Source organism: Antechinus flavipes, chromosome 4 (genome assembly GCF_016432865.1).
Source record: "Antechinus flavipes isolate AdamAnt ecotype Samford, QLD, Australia chromosome 4, AdamAnt_v2, whole genome shotgun sequence".
NCBI classification, from domain to species: Eukaryota; Metazoa; Chordata; class Mammalia; order Dasyuromorphia; family Dasyuridae; genus Antechinus; species Antechinus flavipes.
This window is the reverse complement of record NC_067401.1, coordinates 472155858-472183442: the sequence shown is the minus strand read 5'-3', so window position 1 is coordinate 472183442 and position 27585 is coordinate 472155858. Positions and strand designations below refer to the sequence as shown.

General features: G+C 42.4%; 1 protein-coding gene across 1 annotated transcript in view; it reads left to right on the top strand.

Annotated features, from left to right (window-relative positions):
- The first annotated feature begins 340 nt into the window (after window positions 1–340).
- MROH7 (maestro heat like repeat family member 7) overlaps window positions 341–27585 on the top strand; it is a 56605-nt gene continuing 29360 nt past the window's right edge. Inside the window, exons 1-8 of the mRNA XM_051999615.1 lie at window positions 341–373; window positions 1079–2447; window positions 6337–6413; window positions 8308–8391; window positions 11743–11822; window positions 14215–14344; window positions 24645–24740; window positions 27219–27407. Coding sequence (XP_051855575.1) covers window positions 1157–2447; window positions 6337–6413; window positions 8308–8391; window positions 11743–11822; window positions 14215–14344; window positions 24645–24740; window positions 27219–27407 — 1947 coding nt within the window. The 5' untranslated portion in view covers window positions 341–373; window positions 1079–1156. The remainder of the gene's footprint in view (window positions 374–1078; window positions 2448–6336; window positions 6414–8307; window positions 8392–11742; window positions 11823–14214; window positions 14345–24644; window positions 24741–27218; window positions 27408–27585) is intronic.

Sequence of the window (27585 nt, the reverse complement as noted above, 5' to 3'; positions counted from 1 at the left end):
GAGGAAGGAAGGCTTTAGGAAATGATTAGATATAGGCAAAGTTGTTTAAGAGTGGGAAATGCTTGGATCTGTCTATGGGTGGTCTGGAAGATTAGGAAGAAGGGGGTTGGAATGAATAACAGGGTAGCCTGGTGAATTGATGGGTAAAAGTTGAGAGGGGAAAGAATGTATTAGGATTGGTCAACAGGACTGAAATTAACAGTGTCAAATCTTGCATTTGGCCAATGATAAAGAGGAGGCTTGAGAACGGCCTCCCATATTGGGACGAAAGGCTCCTTGTCCGCTCGCCATGACGAGTCCAGGGATTTCTCCTGATGCTCTCTTCTCGCTTGTCCTCAGGGGCTGCTCCAGTTTGAGGACACCATGTGTGCAGGTAAGCTGGCCCACGGCAGCCCCTCTGGGAAGGAGGCACCTGGGATGGAGGAGGGGTGTCTGATCTGACTGGAGCGGTCTTGGGTCGGCCCCGGATTTCTCCGCCACATGTGGACATAGAGTTGAGGGTCACGTGCCAAAAACGAAGTTGAACTAATGTTGTGACCACTCACAGAATGCTTGCTGGAGCATTTCTCCGGCTTGGAACTCAGACTCCCTTTCTGTGCTGCCATGGCCTCCAAAACTTCCGACTTGCTCAGCGGTTAGAACCGTGTCCATCTGAGGAAGCACATGGGCTTGGGGAGACCCCCCCAGGCTTGGTGCTCACCTTAGGGCTACGGAGAAGGGCTGATTCACCCACAACTCCCCATTCCCTATTCTGCTTTTCCTGCCTCGTCTATGAGCTGGTTGGAAATAAGGCACTTTGTGAGGTCCCCGCCCAATCGTTTTGGAAAAAATGAACATTATATCGATGCTCTTCCCACCCCCACCCCCATTGTTGTCTCTTCCGAACGACTCTTCAACACCCACTGCCCGGCTCCCCACGAGAACCCTCCTTTGCCACAGAGAAGTTTTTCAAACACGAGTGCCCGTCGGGCACAGCGGGTGAAAAGTTCTGTGGCTCTGTCCTCGGGGCCCCTCCTCCAGCCCCTCTTTGGCCCAGGAGGGCAGGATGCCCATAGTCTTGACCTTTCTCTTCTTCCAGGGGAGCTGCAGAGTGCTGGACAGTCGGCTCTTGGAGGGAAGAAGGGGACAGGAGCTTTTAGACCCCCAGGGATCAGGCATGGACCTGAATCCAGCCAGCAGCCCAGACCTCAGTAAGAGTGCTGACATGACCCCCGGGCCCAACATGGGCCTTTCCCCAACCTTGGGCGTAACAGCCCTGAGTCTCGGCATGGAGAGCCTGACTCCCAAGGAGGACGAGGGGCCCAAGCTGAACGTGGCCCTGGATCCGGCCGTTGTCCTGGCTCTGGCTCCCCCGGTGGGGAGTGACTCCGAGAAGCCGACCTCAGAGAACGGCTCTCACCTCAGCTCAGAGCCGGCCTCCACCTCGTTCCAGACCCCCCCCTCCAGCAAGGCCGGCAGCGTGGAGTCAAACGGTTATGGTTCCAGTATCATCCCGGCCCCAACCCCGGCCCCCCACATGGCCCTTGTGTCAGGTTTAAATGACCTGAGCGCTCCTGGGTCCAATCAGCCTTCCGGCATCCCCATCGCCCCGACCCCCAGCCCCAACCTTCTCCTAGGCGAAGAGGCCAAAAAGCCCAGTCCCAGTTCCACCATGCCTCTCGCGCCAACCCTCTCTTCCACCCACCTTGTGAATAAAAGTCCCAGCGCCCACAGGACCTTGGACCTGAATTCCAATAGCACCTCCAAGTCTGGCTCAGCCCGGGTCCAGACAGCCAAGCTGAGCCCAAGCCCGAGCCTGAACTCCGGACAAGCCTTGAGTATGAATTTTGACGCTAGCCCCCTGATTGGCCCTCCTGATGCTCACCCAATGAGCCCCGACTTAACCATGAGTCCCACGGTCCCGAGGAACCTGGGCCTGGAAAATTCCCCCAGGCCGAACTCCAACTTGGTCCTCTGGCCCTTCTCCAACACCATCCCCAGTCCCGGCTCCCAGAGGTCCCTGGGGATGGGGGCAGACACCACCTCCAGGTCCAGCTCCAGCGCAGCCCTGTCCCCGGCCTCAAGTCCGAGCTCCGGGAAGACCAGGAACATGGAAATGGGCAACTCCAACGGGACCTTGAATTTTGCCACAGACGACAAAACCCTTTCAGACTCCAACGTCGACAGACCCAACTCGCTCATGGCCCTCGCGCCCATCACCTGCATGTCCCTGGTGGTCGACACCAGACAGGACAAGAGGGCCGACGCGGGCTGCATCCTGACGGATGCTTCCTGCGTGACTCTGACAAGCAGCCAAGACAACCTGGAGGACTTCAGGATGCCCACGGGCTGTGACAGCAGGACAGCAGAATTCAAGCGGAAGATGGAAACCAGTCCATCCAGGACGTTCCAAACCCTGCGCAAGGCCAGCTCGGATGACAACTCCATCTATCACACCATACCTGACGGTATGCCTTTGCACTGGGTCTCGGTATTAGGTCTAACTCCACTGGAAGGACCTCCGGGGTCACCTGGTCCTACTCTCTGATTTTACATGTGGGTAAACTGAGGCCCAGAGAAATGAAGGGAATTAACCCAGATTATGGAGTAAGTTAGTGTCAAAGTTAGCTCCTCTGACTCTGAATTCAACATTCTTTCCCCTGAACCCATAGGGAGCAGACCTGGCCTGAGAACCAGGGAACTCGGGTTCAAGTCTTGTCTCTCCCATCAAATCTCGTTGAGGCCATGGACAAGTCACATCTCCCTCTCAAGGCCTCAATTTCCTCCCCTATGAAATGGTCCCCAAAACACGGGGTCCACACTATGCTACCCAAGTCCTCCCACTCCCGCTACCCTGATCTGAAATCTTTGCCTCGATTGGTAAACATAGGGGAGCGAGGAACACACTCATGGATAAGACAACCCTGTATAGTGGAAGGGGAGGAAAGAGGGAAGAAAAGGAGAAGAAGAAGAGAGGGAGGGAAACAGGGGGAAGGAGGAGAGACAAAGGAGAGAAGAAGAAAGAGAAGGAGAGAAACAGAGGCAAAGACAGAGATAAAGAGAAAGACAAAGAGACAGAGAAATATAAAAAGAGTTAGAGAGACAGAGATAGAGATACCTGAATAGGCTCATTGCCACAAGTCCAGGATAGCGCATGGAAAGGAGCCTCTTGTGAGCATTTAGAAAAGGAGCAGTGTTCTTGGGGAGCCAGCATGGAGTCGGGGAAAACGAGTTAGGCTCTTCTCCCTTTCTTTTCTGACAGTTACTGCACTAGCAGCTAAGGGCAGGATCCCCTTGGCAGAGTAGACTTTCTTGGCCTTGGACAAAGCACAGGACAGTCCTGCTATCCTTGTGGACAAATAGATTGAAACAGGATGCTTGGTGATAGAGTTGGGAAGATAATGGACTTGGCAATAACTGGGGTGGAGGAGGAGTAACTGGCCCAAATCAATCCTCCTTCCCCCAACATCCCAGGCACTCAACATTTCCCCCAACCACAAAGTACGCTCACTCCCAGCTTTGGGCCTGTTGCTTTATTCCTTAATATTCTTTTTGCCTCGTGCTGAGACCACTGGGGGCTCAAAAACTCTAACAATCAGATAGCTAAAAAAGCTACCTTTTGTCATCATGGTCCCCAATGCAGAGATTGTTGGTCCCCCAAATGCTCACATCCCTCATGGAAGGACACGGGGAGCCAGAGCTGGTTTTGAGAGTGTTTTAAAAGATCAGCACTGTACGTACTCTCCTTCCTCCCCCTCCCCCACATCCATCCATTGACTGATGGTTTCATAGGCACCTCTACAGGCCAAGTTTTGATTCCTCCAAACCTCCCCTCATTAGCACCCAGAGCACATCCTGAACCTTTCTTACATCCCAAAGGAATAACAAACATTTTTTTTTGTTGTTGTTGCTGAGGCAATTGGGGTTAAGTGACTTGCCCAGGGTCACACAGCTAGTTAACTATTAAGTGTCTGAGGCCAGATTTGAACTCAGGTCCTGACTTCAGATCTCTCTCCACGGAGCCATCTAGCTGCTCCCTGGTGAATGATTTCTGATGAGACATGGGGATTAATTTGGCTTCCCAGTTGTCTGCCGCCTTTGGGTGTTCTCATACTTTGTTTTTAAAGGCCCAGTGAGGGAGAACGATTTTCTCGTGGCTATACAAGCAGGTTCTAGGCTTCAGACCTTGAGTGTGGAGTTCAGAGCTGGAGGCCCGAGGCTCGCCCCATCAAGACATTAGGTTTTCTCCTGGCAGCGAGTCATAAGACTGTTTCACACCAGGTTCATTCACGTCATTATAATTGGAACCTTGACTTTATGCTTGGATTTGCACTAAGCAACTAATTCCTTTGTACCTGGCACATTTCTTTACATTCCCTTCGCAGTTGAAGAACGTCTGCTTGGCTTAGCTCCCTCATTTAGCTAGACCAGAGGGAGAGCTAACAAGGATAAAAAGAAATAACCGTCTGTATTTCTGCAGAGCTTTAAGATTTACAAAAATACCTGGTTCCTGTCAGTCCTGGGAAGCAGAGAGTGGAAGCTAAGGAGGAAACTGAGGAAGGAGGAAACTTCTCTGATGAGAAGCCGGTAGTGACTTGCTCAGTGTAGAACAGCGTGGAACTTAACACAGAGTAGAGCCCCTAAGTGTAGAGGGCTGAAACTCTGAATCAGACAAGAGAGCACTCAAGGCTACCTATGCGAAGTGAGACAATGGCTCTATTCACATGTATTAGGATGGTGGCTCTCCTCACCATTGGTGCTTGCTGAATGTTTGGTAGTAAGATAATAGGCAAGGATGGGGGGTGGAGGGGGCGGGGTGGAGGGGGAGAAGAATCCAGAATCCAGGATGCAGCTTGCCTGCCTCCTTCACTTCTCCCTCTAAAGACTAAGGACTTTGATTGATCCTGACTCTGGCTGACTCTGAGGCCCTCCAGGGAGCTAGGCCACACTTTTCACCTAAGTCCAGGTGCTCAACGCATTACATTACAGCTCCTCGATTTCCCATCTGGAAAAAATCAGAAACAGCAAATCATGTAATCATGTTGCCACAAAACCACAAGCCTTTTCCTTGCTCCTATCTGAGTCATTTTCCACTCTATCTCCAAGAAGAGAATAATTCCCCCACTCCCAGAAATAAACTCTAGCCCAGCTGAGTTTGAAATTTCAGTGGTTACCACTTCCCTTGGTTTTTTCCTTCTTAAGCTGTTGGTTGTCTTCCAAAGTGAATGAATCCAACCTTACACCAAAACATGTATGTGTCTTTATGTTTGGATGTGTGTTTATAAATAGAAAACTTAATATTTTATCTGAAAGAAAGAGTTAGAGTCACTCTGTAATGGAAGGACTTGGAAGAAATCATAGTCTCTGCCCTGGAGAAACTTATAAAATACACACACACACATCATATTATATATATATAATATATATGATATATAATATATATGATATATATCTTGTATATAATATATAATAGGGATGAGATAGTCACATGTAGAGAAGGTAATTGTGTGATCATCCCATGGTATGAGTTTAGAAAAGTCATTTCTCTGGACCTCTTTTTTTTTCACCTGTAAAGTAAGGAAGTTAGGCTTTCAGCTCTAATGTTTTGTATTTCATCTTCCAGCATTCTACAACATTTAATATTCAAAGGTCCCTTTCAGCTGACATTCAGTGTTCTAAGATGCTTCCTATCTTTGACATTCTATGTTAAAGATCCTTCCCAGCAGGCCTAGCATTCTAATTTTTTTTTGTTCTAAGGTCCCTTCCAGCTTTGACATCCCTTGAATTAAGTTCCTTTCCAGCTTTGACATTCCCTGTTCTAAGTTCCCTCCCAGCTCTGACAGTCCTTGTTCTAAGCTCCCCCCCAGCTCTGACATTCCTTGTTCTAAGCTCCCCCCCAGCTCTGACATTCCTTGTTCTAAGCTCTCTCCCAGCTCTGACATTCCTTGTTCTAAGCTCCCTCCCAGCTCTGACATTCCTTGTTCTAAGCTCTCTCCCAGCTCTGACATTCCTTGTTCTAAGCTCCCTCCCAGATCTGATATCCTGAAATTCTAGGATACTCCATTTTTACAACACTCATGCAGAGATTCAAAATGAAGCTCCATTGATAAGTCAGCTTGGGATTTCCCAAGCCTGGGCATATTCGTGATCCCTCAGGAACTGGCCATCATCATTCTGCTTCCTCGTTGGTTTCCTGGGACATCTCTGGCAGACGCAGGGGACTGTATGAACAGCCTGTGTCCCCCTCGCTCTCACCCCTTATCTCCCTCCACCCCACATTTCTTTCCCTCCTAGAAAGTGATGGGAAGAACTTAACCCTTCTTCTTCTTTCCCATGCTTTGAACTGGTGACGTCCAGAGATCTATGATGAGATCAGTTCGAGCCTCCCTGAGAAGGAGAAGGAGTCGAGAAAGAACCGCAAATATGCAGCGCAAGTATGATAAGCACGGCCATCTCGGCTTTCAGCCAGTCCCTGATAAAAATGTTGAGCAGCGGGGCCAAGGACAGATTCCTCTAGAGACCGGCCTCCAGGCCGCTTTCGATCCATAACTGGCTCCTCTTTGGGTCTCGCCCCTGAGAGCCTCAGGACCCTGGCTCCCTGCTCCATCTGTCTGTACCCTTCTGGGAACGGGAATCCTCCCTGCTCAGTGATCCAGACGGGGCCCTATCCATACATTCTTGGAGAGGATCTTTCACGGGGTTTGTAATCGGATCTAGCCTCCCAGAAGACCCTGGGATTTGGAGCAGCATCCCACTGGACCTGCCTTTCCCAGGAGGGATTCATCCCCTCTTTCCTTTGTTCCCTCATGCCTTTGCTGTGCTCTTTTATCAAATAATCTTTGAATGATAGAATAAGGAGAAGCCTAGAATATGGAATGTTAGAGCCAGAAGGGACCTTAGAACATAGAACATCAGAACTGGGAAAGGACCTGAGAATACAGAACACAGGATGCCAGAACAGAGATTGTTAGAGCTAGAAAAGACCTTAAATATCAAATTGGAAAGGGCCTTAGAATATTAAACACAAAGTCAGAGCTGAAAGGGGCCTTAGGACATAGAACATTAGAGTTAGGAAAGGACCTTAGAATACAGAACCTTCACTCCTATCCCTCAGTTTAAAGAGGAAGATACTAGGGCCCAGACTGGGAAAGCCCTTTAGCCAAGGCTTCAAGAAGCTGATGATCTGGATGGGAAGACCAGACATCCCCTAGCAAGCCCAGAACATCAGGCCTCGGAGGGTCTTTGGAGATCATTTAATCTGAGTCTGACCTTGAGATCCCTAAGTGTTCAGTCCAGGGGTTCTCTGTATCACTGCCTTCCATATGGACTTGGGCAAGCTAAGTCTGTGCTGAAGGCTAAAGGCTAAAGAGAGGAGCACCGTGGGTGAGACAGGCAGGAAGAGCTTCCTGGTAATGAAGGACAGGACGAATTTGGAAGGGCTGAGAGGGAGATAGCCTGCGTCCCATTCTCCCGGGGCCAGGCTTTATTTGGGTGGGAGTGAGAGCGAAGGAATAAATCAGGCAAACGTTTCTCTGCTACTGTGTCAACTAATTGAAACAGCTCCTACGCAACAAAGTGGCTCAGTCCACTTAAAATGCCGTGTCTCCAGAAGGTTCTCAGCAGGGGCTTAAAAAGGAGCTGTATTTTGAAGGGAGCAGAGGAGCGTGGTCCTCTGGGTATAGGGCCAGTCCTTCATCCCTTTCTTTCCCCTTTCTCTCCAGCTACGGTCTCTTTTCTGTCTCCCCCAACTTCTGAGAGTCCCTCAGACTTTAGAAATCTAACCAGAAAGGAAAGGCCGGTGGAACAGGCCTTTTCTTTCTTTTCCAGCCTTGTGGCCTGTTGTGTGTGAGCCCCAGCTTTTCAGCTCTTCCCCTGCTGCCCCTCCCGCTCCCCCGCCACGTCTGAGCACTGATGATTTTGGCCCCTTGAGATGGGGTCCGGGTCTGATCCTGGGAAATAGCACCTCCCTCCCTCACTGTCTAGTAGTGAGACTGAACACCGTTCCCTCTCCACACGTCCTTGCTGGGAGACTGAGCCTTCCTGTTTGGGGCTGGTTCCTGAGCTGAATCCCGACCCTTCTTTTGCTTGAGGGACCTTGAGCAGGTCCCCTGTTTGGGGAGGGGGGAGGGAAGGTTTGGGTTCATTAGATCCTCTGGTCCTTTCAAACTCTCAGGCCGTGAGTCCCTCCCTTGGGCCCGCTGCCTTCTCAAGTCCAAACTTGGTGAGCTGGGGAGGAGGGGGCTCTGTTTTGTCATGTATTTGCCAGATGTCTGTCCCCACGCATAGCTGGGCTCACCCTGTGGCCTTTTCCCTTTTGCCCTCTGGGAGGAAGAGAATAAGACCATCCCTGAGAAAAGCCAAGAGCACCTGGAGCTGGATGAAGACAAGAAAGAGCTGATAAGGAAGATGATGGTGCGAGAGCCTTGTGCTGGTCTGTGGGGCCTGGGGAAGGGAGGGGACGGCACTGAGAAGCTCAATCACCTGTCTGGCCTGCCTTTGTGGGGCAAGGTCATGGAGACTGGGAACATCCTGGGAGGGGCCTGAGAAGAAGAGATGGCAGAGCTGGGAGGGAGCTGAGAATGGAAACGTCAGCTGGGAGGAAACTTAGAGCAGGGGATGTCAGAGCTGGAGGTAACTTAGAACAGGGGGTGTCAGAGCTGGGAAGGGCCTTAGAGCAGGGAATGTCAGGGCTGGGAGGGAGCTTAGAACAGGGGATGTCAGAGCTGGAGGTAACTTAGAACAGGGGATGTCAGAGCTGGGGGGAATATAAGAACTGGAAAGAGTCTTAGAACAGGGGATGTCAGAGCTTGGGGGAATATAAGAATTGGAAAGAGTCTTAGAACAGGGGATGTCAGAGCTGGGAGGGGCCTTAGAGCAGGGAATGTCAGGGCTGGGAGGGAGCTTAGAACAGGGGATGTCAGAGCTGGGAGAGGCCTTAGAACAACATGTCATAACTGGGAGAAGCCCTAGAACAGGAAATGTTGGAGCTTAGAAGAATCTTAGAATTTAGAATGTCAGAACCAGAAAAGTCCTAAGAATACAGATTTTCAGAGATAAAAATTATTTTGGAACCTAGAATTCTAACAATGATTAGGAGACAGAAGGGATCCTGTCCAAGTTTGTAACTGTAAAATATTAGAAATGAAATGAATTTCCTTTTCCCCTAAAGAGGTAGTAGATGTGATCTGTCAGATAGCCAGGGAACTTTCCCAGGATGCTCTGGAATTCAGAAGACCAGTAATTTGCCAGTCCTGTCACTTTGGCCATTTGGCTCTTCTCATTCTCCTTATCTGTACTGTACTAGTGACAGGGGACATCTATGTAGAGCTTTTGGATTTACAAAGTGACTTCTTCACTATGGCCCCTCAAGGTGGGGATGCCCCCATTGTCTTCTTCCATAAGTTCAGGAAACAGGTTCAGAGTGGAAACGCCTTGCCCCAGAAGGTGCAGCTAGAGCGAGCCGGAGATGGAATGCTCAGGCCGGCACTTCTCCAGGATTCCATAGCAGCTTTGCAAGGTTCCCAGACTCAGATGGTTTGATGGGTCTTAGTTTCCTCCTCTGAAAAGTGAGGGGGTCACAGTGAGATGATCTCTAAAGGTTCTGACTGGATTTGCCATTGAAGAGTTCTACCATATTGGATTTCGAAGCCTCAAAGCCATAGGGGAAGGTCACTGGTCTGGGAGTTACAGGAGAGCTGGCTTTGAATCTGCCCTCTGATGCTTAGTCATTTGGCACCTCTGGGCCCCAGACCCCCATTTGTGAGATGGGGGAGGGCTTCTCCTGCAGGAGATCTGGGGACATGAGGGACAGATGGACCCATAGATATGTGGATCCATCTATGGAGATAGTCAAGATCAAGGAGGGCATTCAAGGCTCAGAAGGCATCGGGAATTCCCATGTGCTAGATTTAGGGCTAAATGGGACCTCGAAGGCTGCCGAGTCTCATCCCCTCATTTTACATATGGGAAAATTGAAGCCCGGAAAAGTTGAGTGACTTGCTCAAGAGTCAAGAAGTGCTTGATTAAGTGCTTACTGTGCCCGTTGATTGGTCAATAAGCATTTTTTAAGCACCTACTATATCAGTCACTGTTATAAATGCTAGAGATACAAAAAATAGCCTCCAAGCTCCCAGTTCTCAAGGTTCAGGGTATAATGAAGGAAACAAGTACATATAGTCAAGTTAATATTGAGGAAAATGGGAAATTGTCAACAATGAAGTCTAGAATTAAGGGGGATGAGGAAGGGCTTCCTACTTTGTACTAGGCACTGGATTAAGTGCCAGGAAGACAGATACCCAAGCAAAGAGAAGACAGTTCCTGCTCTATAGTTTGCATTTTAAGGAAGGCAGACAAAATGGGAAAAGCCAGTGAAAAGCCAATGAAGGGACTCGGTTTCCTCATCTGTGAAATGGGGATAGTAATCACACCTACTTACTTAAGAGTCCATGTGAGGATTAAATGAGAGAATGGATGTGAAGCACTTTTTAAGCTTTAAGGGCTTTGTATGTGGCAGACATTTTTGGCTTGTTTTTGAGGCTGGAGACTAGAGAGGATCTAAAAAGGATATTTAGAGTAGGAAGGGCTAGCAGCAGTGGCCACCCAGTCCAGTCCCTCATTGTCTACCACGCCTACTACATTGGGACCAAACAAATGGTCATCCTCCCCCTGCCCCGGTCTCTGCTTGAAGGCCTCCATGGATGGGGACCTCACCACATCCCACTTTGGTAGAAATTTTGTTCTCCTACCAAGTGCTTCTGCTTCTTTCCTCTGGGGCCAAACAGAGCAAAGCTAATCCCGCCATCTTGCCACACTCTTCAGACACCCGGTGACATCTTCCTTGCCTCCCTGACTCCTCCTTCCCACCCCCCAAATTCCTTCAGCTGAGCAGCTAATTGTGGGTAGAGACTCTCCCCCTTTCCAGGGGGATGGAGCAGATGACCTCAGATTACAGGGAGCCCCGAATGCCTGTCTGAATTTCGCTTGACATGGTAGGCAGTGTGAGGCAGTGTTGCCTAATGAGTAGAGAGCCAGCTCTGAAATCAGAAAAACCTGGATTCAATCCTCCTCTGCCACATGTTGGCTATGTGACCCAAGATGAGCCCTTGGGTCCCTTCAGCCTTCAGGCCCCAGCAGCCACAAAATTCTGGCCATAAATTGCCATAAATTTCAGGGAAGGTGCTGATCTGACCAGTAGAGGGAGACCAATGAGATCACAGGTTTTAAGCCCTACCACGATCTTACAGCAAGTAACAGGGAGCCATGAATGATTCTTGAACAGAGCTGGGGACTTGTTATCATTAAGAGATGCCATCATCGTCCCCTTCTTAACAAGGGAAAGGCTGGGCTCTGTGGCCTCCGAGGAGCCTCCCATGTCTGAATCTAAGATTCTGTTATCTCCTGCCTCCTCGGATAGGAGTTCTTTTCTTCACAACCTCCTCTCCCCCATTAAAATCTCACTATAGTTAAATGTATCAGCTTTATCCTGTCCTGTGCCCGTCACCCAGAGATCAGGCCTTGTGGGAGCGCTCAGAGGCCTTCGCACTGTCCAACAGTGGAACGGGGTGTCTCCTTAGGTAGTGATTTGTCCATCCTTGAATGTATTTCAGCAGAGCCTGGATGGCTTCTCCTATTGGAGAGGGGATTCCTGCTGGCTCCAGTGTCTTTTCTAGCTAAGTCTCTGCAATTCCACGGGAGCCCTGGATGGGTGAGATGGGAATTCTGGAGGGAAAGATGTCTCATTTGCTCTGTTCTTCCCTCCTCCAGAAGCAGATCCAGGAGGAACCCACGGATAAGCTCTCCAATTCCAACCAGCAGCAGGCAATGTTAACCCTCGCCCAACTGAGGTATACGGCTCTTCCCTCCTACACTTCTCCCTGCTTCTCCTCTCTCCCATTACTTTGTTCCAACTGGATCTCAGCCTGTGTTCCCCTCCTTTCCTGACCCAATTCTGCCGCTGTTAACAGCAGAGCCGCTCCTGTCCCTGCCTGATAGATCCCCCTCCTGTCCTCTGTAAGCCTTGGTCCTCCATCAATCCTCCTAGTGTGAGGAAGGCAGGAAGGGTTAATTCTACACTGAGAATCAGAAGTCTCCTCCGCCCCACACCCCACCCACCATCCCACCATCAGCCACTTTCTAACTTGGTTAAGCCATTCTTTTGTGCCACAGAAGGGCGAGGAGCCAGGTGACCCAGTCAGGGAGGTGTTGAGAGATGGGAAACAGCCCCAAAGGCAGGACGATGTAGGGGCCGTGTAGAGGATGGGGAATTGGCTAAGGGTTTGTGAGAGAGGGCTGTATGAGGTACCGCTCTAAAGGTAGGAGCCAACCCGGAGGACCTTCTTTAAGGGAGAGAAGTTTAAATGTCCAGAGAGGACATTTATATACATACGGGAAGTCTTTCCATCTCCTCTCAATTCCACCACCTCCCTTATTAATTAATTATTTCCATATATCCTGTAGATAGCTTATTTGCACATTTGTTTGACTGTCTCCTATGTTAGAATGTAAGCTTTTTGAGGATGGGACTATCTGTTGGCTCTTTCTGTATCTAAGAGCTTAGCACAGTGCTTGGCACATAGTAGGAGCTTAATGACTTGTTACTAATTCACTGATGCTCATCTCCATGGTAGGCCCTGGGGAAGATAAACAGTTTAGCCAAGGCCCGCTCTTTTTCCTCAGAGAGCTCTCGGGTTATGTCTCTAGTAAGCTGCCAAAGCAGAAGGGGGATTAGTGCCAAGAAGGCTCAGCAGCTGATAGCTTGGGAAGAGCTTTGGATCTGGAGAGCGGATGATCTTACTACTTGTGCGGCAGCTGGCGGGGACGCTGCTCTCTGGGTCCTCGTCATCATAAAAAACTCAACGGGTTGGAATACAATTGTAAAATTATTATTATTATTGCTGAAAGAGGAAAAAAGTCATCATTTTTAATGTCTTCATTTTATGGATGAGGAAACTGAAGGGAAGGTAAAAATTAGTATTTAGCACCTACTGTCTATAAGGAACAAGCCTTTATTAAGCAGCTACTGTATGACAAGCATTGTACTAAATACTTTACAAAAATGACCTCTCTTTTCCAATTTCCCTTGGGCACTTCCTTTACCTAATTCCGCTGTAGCTCACCTTTTCCTTACTTTATTGGACCCTTCTCCCTGCTGCTTCCATTATTTTAGAAGTTGCTGGAAGGCAAGCCATCCCAAACCCAGCCCAAAGCTTGGAGCTTTGCTTAGAGCAGGTGCCTAATGAATTTGTCAGCAAACCTTTATCAGGTTCACCAGACGCTGTGCTAAGTGGGATACAAGGAAAGGCCTCAAAGAGACCCTGTCCTCAGGGAGCTTTTATTCTAAGGAGTAACACCGCACCTTAATAACATTTGTTACAAGTGATTTTGAAAGAGCTGGGATTCGATTAAGAACATCAGGGCTAGAGTTTGGGGAGAGTTTTTGGCACAGCCTACGTTGCAAGACAATCTGGCTCATCTGGAGAGAGAGTCTATAGTTGATAGCAATCAGTAACTATATAATAAATACTGTGTGCTAAGGGGTAGCTATGGGATGCCATAGTATACAGAGTGCTGGACCCAGAGTCAAGAAGACTCATCTTCCTGAGTTCAGATGCTTTATAGCTGTGTGATCCTGAGCAAGAAACTTCATCTTGTCTGCCTCGGTTTCCTCATCTGTAAAATGAACTGGAGAAGGAAATGGTTTAAAAAAAAAAAGTTCTAGTATCTCTACCAAGAAAATCCCAAATGGGATCCCAGAGCCAGATAGAACTGAAAAGATTAGCCAAAAATATTGTAAAACAATTTGCCTCACATGGAGAGTAGACCTGCAGCTTGTATCAATCAGCAAAACACTATGTGCTAAATGCAGTGCTAGGACGGGGGATGCAAAGGCAAAAAAAGAGGGATCACAGAGATGAAAACAAAGGCATACAGGGAGAGTGCTGTGTATGAGGAACAAAGTGTCAGTTGGTGGAATGTGTTTGGGTTGGGGGTGGGATGCTAATGTGTAATGGGCCCAGAAAGGTAGGAAGTCACCAGGTTGTAAAGAGTTTTTAATGCCCTATTTGACCTTAGAGGTAATAGGGCATTATGGGCAGTTAAGGGAAGAGGTATAATCAGATCCATGTTTTAAATTAATCCCGTTGACAGTTAAATGGAAGCTGGATTGGAAGAGGACACTTCTAGTTCAATGAGGAGGCTGCTGCCATAATCCCCTTCCTCTGTTTTATTCCTCCCTAGTCCCCTCCAACCATACCTGGGAGTAAAGGGGAAGAAGGAGCTGGTGACCATCTGTGTGAAGAGCGTGTTCTCCTTGCCCTCAGTACAGACCATGGAGGAGCAGGACACAAACAACTCTGACTTTGTCCAGGTGAGACTCCGGCTACTCCAGCTGCTTTCTGTTTTCTCCTGACTCTGAAGAGAGTAGGTTTGTTTTTTGTTTTACCTCCCAAGATGCTTGAGGACACCATGCTTTACCCAAGATGCTCTTTTTGTTGTTGTTTTAAATGTTGTTTTTATTTTTCCAAATGCATGCAAAGATAGTTTTCACCATTCACCTTTGCAAAACAATCCAAGATATTCTTAAAGCTACCCTTGAGGGACTGGCAGTGCTGTGGGAATGACCATCTCCTGAGAAAGGTGATCCTTCGCAAAACTGCTAACTTAATCAGGAAGAGATCCAGAATTTCAGGGGCTGGTTAGTTACTCCAAGTGTTAAACTCGGGACCAAGAGGTCATGTGGCCAGTACCACTCCCAAGTACCATATATATTCCATATATATACCTATATACATATACATACGTGTGTGTGTGTGTGTGTGTGTGTGTGTGTGTGTGTGAGAGAGAGAGAGAGATTTGGAGCATGTGACTTTCCAAGACTTCAGAAGGTGAAGCCATGTTGGGACAAGGGCCTGCATCTGTGAACTTGGGAGAAGGGACAGAACCAAATTCTTTTCATCTTCATCCATTCTCTTCGCTGACCACGTTTTCTCCCCACCCACAGTAACTGTACAGAAATGCCATCCCAAATAAAATCCTTTTTGATCCAGAGTGAGATAATGCTTACTACTATAATAGTGTGACACCCATGTGAACAGAAAAAGAGTTTATATTCTAAACACGAGTCCCCTTAAGTCTCCAAGAGGTTCTTTGAATGAGGAAATATAGAATCTCAAAGTCTAGAACTTTAGAACCACAGAATCTTGGTCACATGGAACTCTAGAACAATTAGATTCTAGAGCGCTAAGAAAAAGGAAACTTAAAATACTAGATTGTTGGATTGATGGAACCATAGGACCCAGAATGACAGAATCTTAGAAGCCTAGAACTATAAAATCTGATGGATAAAATCCAAGAAACACTAGATTCTAGAATCATAGAATAAGAGAATCTTAGATTCATAAACTCCTATAATCTTGGGAAATAGAATCCTTGTGCTCTAGAACAACAGAATCTTAGAACCATTGAACTCCTAGAACAATCTTGTCATAGAATTGAACAATAGTTTCTGAAGCTTAGAATGCTAGAACTATAGAACCTTAGATTCTTAAAATAATAGAAACATTGGTTCATGAATCTGAGAATCCTAAAAACGTAGATTCTAAAAGTTCAGTTGGGCCCTTTGCAGTTCTTAAACCTGTTATTCTTCATAAGAGCATCTCACGTAGTCCAAGTTCCTGGGAAGAGCAAGAATCCAATGGAGAGAATGCTGGGTCCATAGCAATGAATCAATAAACATTTATTAATTACCTTCTGTATGCCAGGCATTGTACGAAGCTTGAATATACACAGACAAAAATCAGTTTTTGCCCTCAACAACCTGGCATTCTCTCAGGAAAGACCATATGTACATATATGTTTATAATGGACCCAAGATAATTGAGGGAATCAGGCATTAGACTATGTAAAGAATGTCTGCCATATCCTATATCAGGGCTCCTTAAACTTTTTACACTTGTGATCCCTTTTCACCCAATAAATTTTTACATGATCCTGGGTAAGTGGGTATATAAAATAGGTATACAAACCAAAAGTTTATTGATAACAAATTTTAATTTCATGATGCCCACATTCAGTTACGAGATCCATATGAGATTGCAAATCACAGTTTAAGAAGCTGGGTTGTATAGGATGACATCCAGCATTTGTTTGAAAACCTCTAGCAATTACCTGGTAAGGAAGCCCTTAAATTCAGTCCTAATTGTTAAGACAATTTTTCTTTCTTTGGATCCAAGTCAAGATCATTGAAATTAGTCCTTTCATGTATCAGGGTTACTCCTAGATAATGAAATCTTGAGCATTCAGGGAAATCAGGCCTTCATTTTCAGGTTCAACAGTATCAATAATCAATCAATCAATTAGCATTTACTAAATACTTACTATGTGTCAGATGTGGGGTTAAGTGCGAGAGATACAAATAAGAAAAAAAAAAGAGAAAATAACCCCTGCCATCAAGCGCTAATGGAGGAAGACAATGAACAAAAGAAGCTGAAAAGATGGGGATGGAGGGAGGGGAGAAGCAGGGACATGATGGAAAAATCAGTCTGAGAAATCCCATCATAGTCTGGTAAGAAAGGAGACATCTCTGCTAGATCTCTCCTGAAAGATTTGGAGTTAAAATCTGAAAATATCCAAGGTCTGATAAGTCTAATAAGTATGAAATGGTGCCTCAGAATTATTTTAAATTTATTTAGTTATTAACGATTCAGGGCGTTTTAATCATATGGATTTCTTTCTCTGAAAAATGCCTATTTGAATACTTTGACCATTTATCAATTGGGGAATGGCTTTTAGTCTTACAAATTTGAATCAGTACCATATATATATCTTTGAAATGAGAAAAACTTACTTGCAAAGTTGTTTTTTCCTAATTGTCTGGTTCTCTTCTAATTTTAGCTACATTGGTTTTGTTTATACAAAGCCTTTTTAATTTTATATTATCAAAATTGTTCATTTGACTTCCTATGAATCTCTCTGTTTTGTTTGGACAAGAATGTTTCCTTTTTTTCCCATCGATTCTTTTCTCCTTTAATTTGTTTGTAACAATACAAGAAATACAACAAAACAATAACGGCTAACAATACAAACAAATTAGCCTTTATTTCTAAGTTAAATGAGTATCCATTTAAAGTCAGTCTTGGTATATGATATGAAGTGCTGGCCTATACTTAGTTTTTGACAGACTTGTATTTTCTGGTTTTCCCAACAGTTTTTGTCAAGTAGTGAGTTCTTGCTCTAATAGCTAGTATCTTTGAATTTATCAAACACAAGATTACTGTGCTGATCTGTTTCTGTTTATATGTTTACCTAATCTATCCCACTGATCAACCTTTCTATTTCTTGCCTAGTACCAAACTGTTTTGATGAATAGGATTTTTTTTAGTATAAGATCTAGTATGGCTTCGCTGCCTTCCTTCAATTTTTTTCATTAATTCTCTTGAAATTCTTGATCTTTTTTTTTCTTCCTGATAAATTTTGTTGTTATTTATCTAGCTTTGTAAATAACATACTTTGTTAGTATGATTGCTATTGTACTAAGTAAATAAATTAATTTAAATAGTATTGTCATTTTTATTATGTTAGTTTAGCCTTCATGTGAGCAATTAATGTTTGTATTTATTTACAAACAGTGGATGGTAATTATGTTCATATGGTTCCTATAGATGCTAAAGCAATCTTATTTTGTTTATAGTTTCTCTGTCTTTCCCCTAATCTTTTGTATGACAACTCTCACCATGTCTGTGACCTTCCTTATTGCTGAAATAGCCAAGGACAATCTTATCTATTAGTGTGGAGTTACAGAAAATAGCTAATCTGAAAAAGGGCCTTTCCTATTACAAGTATCCAAAACAGGGATACCACATCCTCTATTCCTTTCCTCAGCAATGGGCCTTATCTAATCTTGTGTTATTCCATATCGATTCATCTCCTGCCTAAATTGAAACTATATAAATTTTGGTCTTTTGTTCCTTTGGAGAGTCTCCACTTATGGAGATGGGATTTCCTTGCTGGAAAACCCAATAAACCCTCATTTGATTTTTTAGTTCTGATTGTAATTTGGTTGTCAGCAGATTTGTGACTAAAATCTAAGTTTTCTATTGTGAATTTTCAAATTATGGTTTGAATATTTTTATAAATTCTAAAAATATCTAAGTGAGTTTGGGCTACCAATTTGTTGAATTTAAGGGAAAATAAGAATAATTTTTTTGTTGGAGAGATTTACATGAACTAATATTAAATGAAATGAACCAGGAGATTGTTGTATGTGGCAACAGCAAGATTATACAACAATCACTTCTGATGGACATGGCTCAAATCAACAATGAGGTGATTCACACTAGTTCCAATGATCTTGTGATAAAGAAAGCCACCCAGAAAGAGGACTGTGGGAACTGAATGTAATCCACAATATAGTATTTTCACTCTTTTTGTTGTTGTTTGCTCTTATTTTGTTTTCTTTCTCAATTTACTTCTTTTTTGATCTGATTTTTCTTGTAGAGCATGATATTTGTGGAGATATGTATAGGCTAACTACATATGTTTAACATATATTAGATCACTTGCTGACTGGGAGAGTGGGGAGGGGAAAGAAAGGGAAAAATTAAAACACAGGGTCTTGTAAGATGAATTTGAAAATTATTATTATATATGTATATATTTTGAAAAATAAAAAGCTTTCATTAAAAAATATGGTAGCTAGAATATATATATGTGGTTGTGTGTATATATATATATAATATTTTGCAAAGTACTAATAAATATACTCTTGTTTTAACATCTCAAAAGAAAAGGATAAATTTTTGTGGAAATTACATGGAAATAGCAACTAAGACTTTTACCACTCTTTCCTTGGAAAGTGACAGATCTGTTGTTTTAGTGCAAGGGAGAAAGGTTATTTCATTAACTGAAAATAAAAAAGGAACTGAAGTAAATTTTAAAGTATTATCAATTAAATTCCAAAGTGGAAAAAAAAGTTTGTAGTCTGCAATTTAAATTTAGTTAATGCTTAAAAATGGCCAATTATTATTTCTTCCCCTTAATTGTGAAAAAATAGAAGCTTGTTTAAATCTGAGAGTAGCTTGAAAAGTAAATAAAATTTAATTCGTAAGAATGTTTTATGTTATCATTGTGTTTTCTTTTACAAATTATCTAACAGGATGTAATTGCTTAGGTAAACTAGAAGCAATGTCACCTAAAGATTATAGAGGAGAGCATATTTGGGTAAATTCTTAAAAATGAAAAAAGGTAACAATATTGCAGCTAAATGATATTATGTAATAAAAACTTGCGCCAAATTGTAAATGAGGAATTCAGTGGATTGAAAATAAATTCTATAGATAGTCTGGGATATGATTGAGGAAATAAAGACTAGGGGAACTTAAAAAAGTAGAAGTGTCTAATCATAATAGGAAAGGAGAACAAGAAAGGTTTAGTTTTGAAGAGCTTTAATCAAAGTAAACTCAGGGGGAAAAAAAGAAAAAGAGAATGTTTAAGCAAGTGAGAATAAGAGGAGAATGGATAGAAATTTAAAGTCAGAATCTCTTTCTACTGAGTTTTAATGGAGGGGTTAAAAGTAAAAATTTGGAAAGAGGCTTGAGGAAGATTTTTGATCTTCTTGATCTTCAAATATTCTATGTTGTAAATACAGTTTTCATCTAATAAAGATTATACTAAAATTCTGTTTTTGAAGTTCTATTATGAGAATATTGGGAATGGAGAATATAAAACTGCTATTTAAAATCTTTAGCAATAGACTAACAAAATAACAAGTCTCATAATGTAAAAGGCTATTTGTAAATGACACTGGAAAATTAAAATTCTATTTGATACCATTTGTACATATACAGAGAATTCTAGTCTAATTTTAAGTGAGATGTGTTCTCTTGGGATAATTGTGACATCTGATCCTTTGTAAGTAAATCAGGACTTGATAGAAAAGACACTTAATATTTGGCAGTATGTTTAGAAATTGAAAATTTAAGCTTTGTTAAAAACATAATTGGATAAAAATTATTCTATATTGGTCTTGAATACCATCAGTATAGAATGCCTAAAGAAATGTTGGTTAAAAGAATGGTGCAACTGTATTATTGGCAAATTTCACTCTTTTGATTGGAATGCTATAAAGTTATTAATTGTTATTAGAAGTTATTGTCATAATGTTAAAACCTATCAAATGTTTTATTGGATATATTTTTAAAAGGAAGAAAAATACTTATTTTGTGAGAAGAGGAAAAAAGGACCTTGTAAAATCTCCTTATCTGTAAACTTGCTAAGTTTCTTGGAACCATCTGCTCAGGCAAGGAGAAAGAACTTGCAAAATGTTGTGAAATTCTAAAATAATGAATTGGTTTACTGAGAAAATGGGGCCTCTGCTTCCAACACAAACACTCCTTGCCAAAGGAGTAGGAATTACAAGTTCATTTATAATATAAAAGTGATTTATGTGATGATTTGTGATCATGAAAATTATGGAATTGTATTTAGAATATGATATTTCGAAGTTACATCTTGAGCTAACAGTCTGAACAGACTCTAATGTTAAAGATTTATTTTTGCTTTAAGGAATTAACAATATACAATACCTTAAGAAACGAATATCTGTTGGCTTGGAGATTTACAGTAGTCAGTGAGTGTTTTTCCTGAGTTTTTCTTTTTCTTTTTCTTTTTTTTTTTTGGCTGAGGCAATTGGGGTTAAGTGACTTGCTCAGGGTCATTTAGGGAATGTTAGGTGTCAGACCAGATTTGAACTCAGGTTCTCCTAATTTCAGGGCTGGTGCTCTAACCATTAAAACACGTAACTGCCCCCTTTCCTGGGTTTTTGAGTGAACTATCACATATTCACTATATATGTAGAATTCCAGAATGTAATTATTTTGATTTCTAATGATTTATTTTTACACCAGGATATGTTTAAACTTGAGGAGAGGAAGAAAAAATAAAGAAAAAGATGTTGGACATTTTTTTTTTGAAAGGCCTGGTAAACTTTTTATTCTTAATTGTAATTGCAATATGAGAAAAATAATAACAATGTCTAGCCCTAAGTTGTGGTTAATGAAACTTGTTTTTTAGATAAAATCTCTTGGGACTGTGCTTTGATATTATTTTGAGTGTTGAATTCATTTATAATTGTCCAAATGATCATCAAGTCAGTAACCCATCATTTGAGGGAAATGCCTTCGTTGAGCTGCTTAAACAGACTGTGATCCAAGTACTGTTACAGGTGGATATCTGTGTCTAGTAAAGTTACCTTGCATTGGTGAAGGCAAAGACTCAGTTTCTCTATTGTGTTATTTCTTGTTGGGCAGTAATGCTTCCCACCTAGCTTATCCTAAAACTGGCTACACCTTGTGAATAATGCAGAACTTTTCTATATGATTGACTGTTCCAAAAAGATAACCATAACTCTTACCTGAAACCAAACAGAATTAAGAATGCTGTATCTTGTTATATTTAGGTTAAATCATTTTAAGCCCTTAGGCTTAAGCCTGGAGGAACAATCTTGGTATTACAATCATATCCTTCCTTTTTTCATTCATAGCAAATCTCTTTAATCATAGTAGGTAAAACGAATTTATATATACAATACATATATATATGTATAGATACACACACATATGCATGTGTGTGCACATATGTATATATACACATGCATACATACATGTATACATACACACACATACTGAATCTTGTTACAATACCCCAGGACCTCTGAATTACTATAATAGGATGTAATTATAAGATACCTTATTGTAAACCTCCTTTAATGTTCTTCCTAGAGTTCTGTTAGTTATAAAATTATCTTCATGAGGTCTGAACTGGTTTTAACCACATAAACCAATTACTGGAAGGAAAGTCTGATTATGTTTGTTGGGTTTTACTAAATTATACTAAATCTTATCACTATCACTAGCAGGTTTTAGCAGCATTACCCAGAGAATCTCTGCAAGTTACCAGAAACTTGGAGATGGTCAAGGAAATGTCTCCACAAATATGCCCTGGTCCATCTATAGTTGCTTGAAAAATGCACGAGAGGTGCTTACCAGACACCTGAATATTATGGACACCGCCAAAGCACTTGTCATCTTTAAAGCTACAGTTATATTAGATTTAATTATTTTCTCTATTGTTGTTTTACTTGTTTTATTAATTCTGCATGTGTTATAGACCTGTTATCTCTTCTTTAAGCTCCTTATCATTTCTGCTTGAATTGATACTGAACTGGGAATTCTTAAAAAATATTGTGAGACTATCAATTATCTCAAAAGGGGGGATCGTGGGTAGCCAATAAAGCTAAAACAACTCCCTTTTTGTCTTCTGTTCATCTATCATGTCCTTGGCCCTGTTTGTATTGCAACACTTATGATATCTGTGACCTTCCTAACTGCTAAAAGAGCAAGGACAGTCCTATCTATTGGGGTGAGGATTATAGGAATTAGCAAATTTAAAGAAGAGCTTTTCCTACCACAGTGTCTCAGCAACAATTCTATCCAATCTTAGAAAAATCCCAGACCCAATTCACCTCCTGCCTAAATCTCAAATCTATATCAACTTTGTGCTTTTGTTTCTTTGGAGAGTTTCCTTTAGTGCAGGTGGAACTCCCTTGTTGGAAAACTCACTAAGTCATTGTTGGTCCCTAAATTTTTGGTTTTGATTTTGGTTTGTTCCAGCACTGACAATTTTACCCATACTATTTTGGCAGGTAGATTCCCAAATGTTATTTTGTTCAGTCTTTTTAGTCAGGTCCAACTCTTTGTGAATCCCATTTGGGATTTTCTTAGCAAAGATGCTGGAATGCGATTTCTTTTTCCAGCCCATTTTGTAGACAAGAAAATTGAGGCCAATGGGGTTAAGTGATTAGTCCAGGATCAAACATGTAGTGAGCATCTGAGTCTAGATTTGAACTCAGTTCTTCTTCTCTCTAGACCCAGTACTTTATCCATTGGTATCATCTAGCTGATCCCAAATGTCTGATACTGTCTATTATACTATTTAAATATTATTTGTCTTTCTGTGTTTTCCTACTGGATTTTATTGATAACAAAAAAATTAACAATTTATCTGATTTTATTTTATATCATGCAACTTTCTGAAAGTAATTAATTATTTAATTAGCTATTTAGTTGAATCTCTAAAGCACTCTAAGTAAGCTATCATATAATATGTAAGAGTTCATTTTGCTTCTTCTTTGTCTATGCGTATTCCTTCAATTTATATTTTCTTGTCTGATAGCTATAATTAACATTTCCACTAATATATTGAATAGTAATGTTGATAATGAGCATCCTTGCTTTGCTACTGATTGTATTAGGAAGGCCTCTAGCTTATCCTCATTATAGATCATATTGGCTCTTAATTTTAGAAAGTTACATTATCATTTTTTTAAAAGCATCATCTATTTGTATATATTCTAATAAAAAAAACAGGAATAGGTATTACATCTTATCAGAAGTTTTATCTTCATTTCTTGATGGAATCATATGGTTTTTGATGTTTTTGTTGTTAACATGGTCAAACATTTTTATAGTTTTCTTAATGTTGAGTCAGCCTAGCATTCCTGATATAAATCCAATCTAGTCAGAATTATGCTGTGGTCTCCCTCTTAATATTTTAATTTTTGCATTAATATTCACTAGGATATTGACTCTTTCTGATTTAGGTATTAAAATCATACTTGTATTGTAGAATGATTATCATTACTTTTTTTTTTTTTTTTGCCAACAGTTTCTGTAGAATTGTAACTAACTATTCTTTAAATGTTTAATAGACTACACTTGTAAATCCAACTGCTTCAGTGAGTTCTTCCCTGCTTTGGGAGTTGCTTTATGGCTTTGTTCAATTTCTTTTTCCAAGATAGAATCATTTAAACCTTCCCTATTCTGTTCCATTAATCTGGGCAGATCTGTGATTTCTTTGGTAAGTAAGTAAGAGAATCTCTTAATTAAGGAAGCTCATCATCTTCACTGCAATGAACAGTCCTAGAGAAACACCTGGGTCAGTGAGCATTTAAATAACTTGCCCAGGTTCACATAGCCTGGATGTGTTAGAGAAAAGATGAATCCAGGATGTATTGGTTTCTTTTGTGACTGATTTGCCCCTCATGGTCTCTTCTCCAGGTGAAAGTTTTTGGGGACTACAGGAAAAAGGAAATGACTCTCCTGCAAGTTGTATTTAGTGGCTTCTATGGGATTCTACACCTCTCTTCATCTCTTTCTGCTGGCTTCTTTTAAGTTAAACTAAAGTCCTACCTTCTATAAGAAGCCTTCCCTGATCCCCCCCAATGCTAGTGCCTTCTCTGTAATCTGTCCTGCAATTGATTTGTTTTTATATGGTTGTTTCCATGTTTTCTCCCCATTATATTGTGAGGTCCTTGAGGGCAGGGATTAGGTTTTTCTTGTTTATCATTCTTAGCCTTAGTGTTTAACACAAGAGTGCTTAATAATTTGATTGAATTTAACACAGTAGGTGATTAATAAATATTTGTTGATTGACCTCAGAGGGCATTCCATCAGCGAGGTTCTATGTTTCTCTTTCTCTTGATTCACAGAAAGTGCTAAACGGGGTATCAGCAACTTGATCCCTCACCCCAAAGATGGCCCATTTTTTGTGGGAGGTCCCCTCATCACTCTCCAGAACTCATAATTGCCTCCCTTTCTTCTCTCCTCCCTCAGATATTGTATTCTCAGACACTGGATGGCCTTCAGACGTTGTTAAACTCTCTCTTCTTAGAAGATCCTACCCCAGCTGGCCTAACTAGCCTTTTGGAGGTGAGCAGAAGGGTTCAAGAAGGTTCTGGAGCTAACATAGGACAAGTTAGAGGTTATACAAATCATAGAGAGAAGTGCTTATGGAGGGGGTTCTGGGCATGTGGTTTGGGAGATTGTGAGACTGGAGAAATGGGCAACAACACAAAGACTTGATGTCAATAGAAATGACCCTTTCTTCCTCCTGCCCCTCAAGCTCTTCCCAACCCTTTCTTCTCCATCCTCAATGTCTCATCCCTTTCTTTTTTCTTCTTTCTTCTTTTCCTTCTTTCCTTCCTTCTTACCTATTTATGTTACCCCAATTCCATCCTATTCCCATCCCTATACCCATCATTTTCCCTTTCATCCAGTCCCACTGTGGGAAAGCCATGGATTTGGAGTCAGAGAGTCCCACATTCCAATACCAATGTCACATGTCCAATGACCAATGTCACACAATTTTAATACTCTTCTCACTATGTATAGGACTTTGAGATAGTCAAACAATAAGGTTGGACCCTTTGACCTCCAATATCTCTTTTCTTATAGCTCTTCTAAGATGGCATTGTTTCATAATTTACACCACACGGCACCACTGAGGGAATATTGATACTCCAAAGATGGACTGTGGTGTCAGGGAATAGCCTGGGACCTAATGAAGGAATAGTGTGGAGTGGAAAGTGGAAAGGGTGCTGTATTTGAAATCAGAGGCTGGATTCATCCACTCACTACTCATGTAACCTTGGACAAACTACTCAACCTCTCATTATGTTTCTGCATCTATAAAATGAGGAGGAGGAATTAGATGGCCTCTGACCCTTTTTCTAGCTCTAGGTGGGCAAGAAAGGCACTAAGCATTTATTAAACACCAGCTTTTTACCAGGCACTGTGTTAAGGATTTAGAGTATAAATTCAAGCAAAAAGAAAGATGGTCCCCACACTCAGGGGGCTTACATTCTGATGGGGGAAGACCCCTTTGGTGCTAAAGTCAGTAGAGTCAGAAGCACAACCCAGAGGCAAATGATTCTTGAATAGAGTAGGCCCATCCCCAAAAAGGAGTCCTAGGAAGCAATCCACCAATGGGAGATCTATGATCTTGTGATCCAGTCTAGTTCTCCTCCCCTTCAAGTCTGGGTCCAGCTTCTTATCCTCTGGCAAGATGGGCTTCATAACTTATAAAGGCTTCTGAAACAACTATGTTATTCTCCATAATAATCTTGTGGACACATTAAGGATAATTTTACAGATGAGGCAGCTAAAGCTCAGAGAATGAAAGATGTTTCCCAATGTCACACTTTGCTCCTAGGGAGTGGGACAGGTCGTGTTCCTATTAAATCATATTTGCTGTTTTTCCTCTATCTTCATGTCCCAATCCCCTTTCTCTTCCATTCTCGAATTATTCCCTCTTTTTTCCCCATCTTCTCCATTGCTTCAATCTCTGTTACTACCATAGGAGACCCTATCATCCCTTTGCCCTCTCCCATCTCACTGCCTCTTCCTAATCACTTCCTCCTTGCTCTATCCCTATTCACTTCTCTTTCCAGATCAGACATTGTGTCCTAAGATTTTTCTCACCCCAAAATTCTATATTCTAAGATCCTTTTAGCTCTAATATTCTGTGCTCTGTGTTCTAGTATAATTCCATATAGAATTACTTTGCTCTAAGGTCTTTTCTAGCACTAACAGTCTATGTTCTATGTTCTAATCTAGCTCCATCATTCCATGTTTTAAGATCTTAAGTTTGACATTCCATGATCTTAAGCCCCTATAAGCTCTCACATTCTGTATTCTAGGTCCTTTTTAGTTTTAAAAATCTCTGTTCTCAGTTCCCTCTCAGCTCTGATACCCTGTGTTCTAGGTTCCCTCTCAGCTCTGACATTCTGCATTCTGGCTTACCTTTCAACTCTGACTTTCTATGTTCTAAGTTCCCTCTCCACCTTGACATTTTGTTTTAGCTTTCCTCCAAGCCTTGACAATCTGTACTCTAATTCCCTCTCAGCTCTGACATTTGATGTTCTTTCCCAGTGCTGATCTTCTGTGTTCTAAGTTTCCCTCTAACTTTGACATTTCCATTCTAATGTGCATTTTCTACATTCTGTGTTCCAAAGTTCTTTCTAACTCTCCCATTCTGGGTCCCAAGATTTCATCTGGCTCTAACATTCTCTGTTCTAATGTATATTTTATGCATTCTATATTCTAAGATTTTTTTTAGTGTTCTGTGCCTTAACACTCTGCATTAGAGGACTTCTTCCTGCACTAACATTCTACATTTTAAGTTGGCCACTAGCTGAGAGGACTCATGCTCAGCAGCAGCCACAGAAACAGCACCTCTGTGCTAGGAAGGACATTCAGAGTCATTCACTTGATGGCCTCACCTGAGAAAGAAGGACATGTGGCTCAGAGAGAGGAAATGGGTCTGTCACACCCCGAGTCAGGCGCCGAGCTGGGATCCAAAGCTGGCTCTCTTGATCCACCTGTCTCAGCTGCTTCTTGTCTCCACAGCCCCTGGGACCCTGGATGACATCTGCAAAATCCCACGAGAGAGCCAGAGCAGTGAAGGAAAGTGTCTTCCTGCTAAACTGCGCACTCCAGACTCAGCCTTTCTTTACCAACTTCGTAGAACAATTCTTGAGCTTCCCTCTGGAGCCTAAGGGAAAGATGAACTTCGAGCACAGCCGAGGAAACTATTTTGTGAGTACCTGCCTCTCAGGAGGGTCTGTGTGTATCCGTTAGCATCCATACATGTCTGCTTGTTTCTGAGTCCCTGAGCTGTGTGTGTGTGTGTGTTGGGATGTTAGACCTAGAGGAACCTGGTGAGATTATCTAGTCTAATCCTGACAAGTCAGGTTGTGGAGAGAACTACTCTACT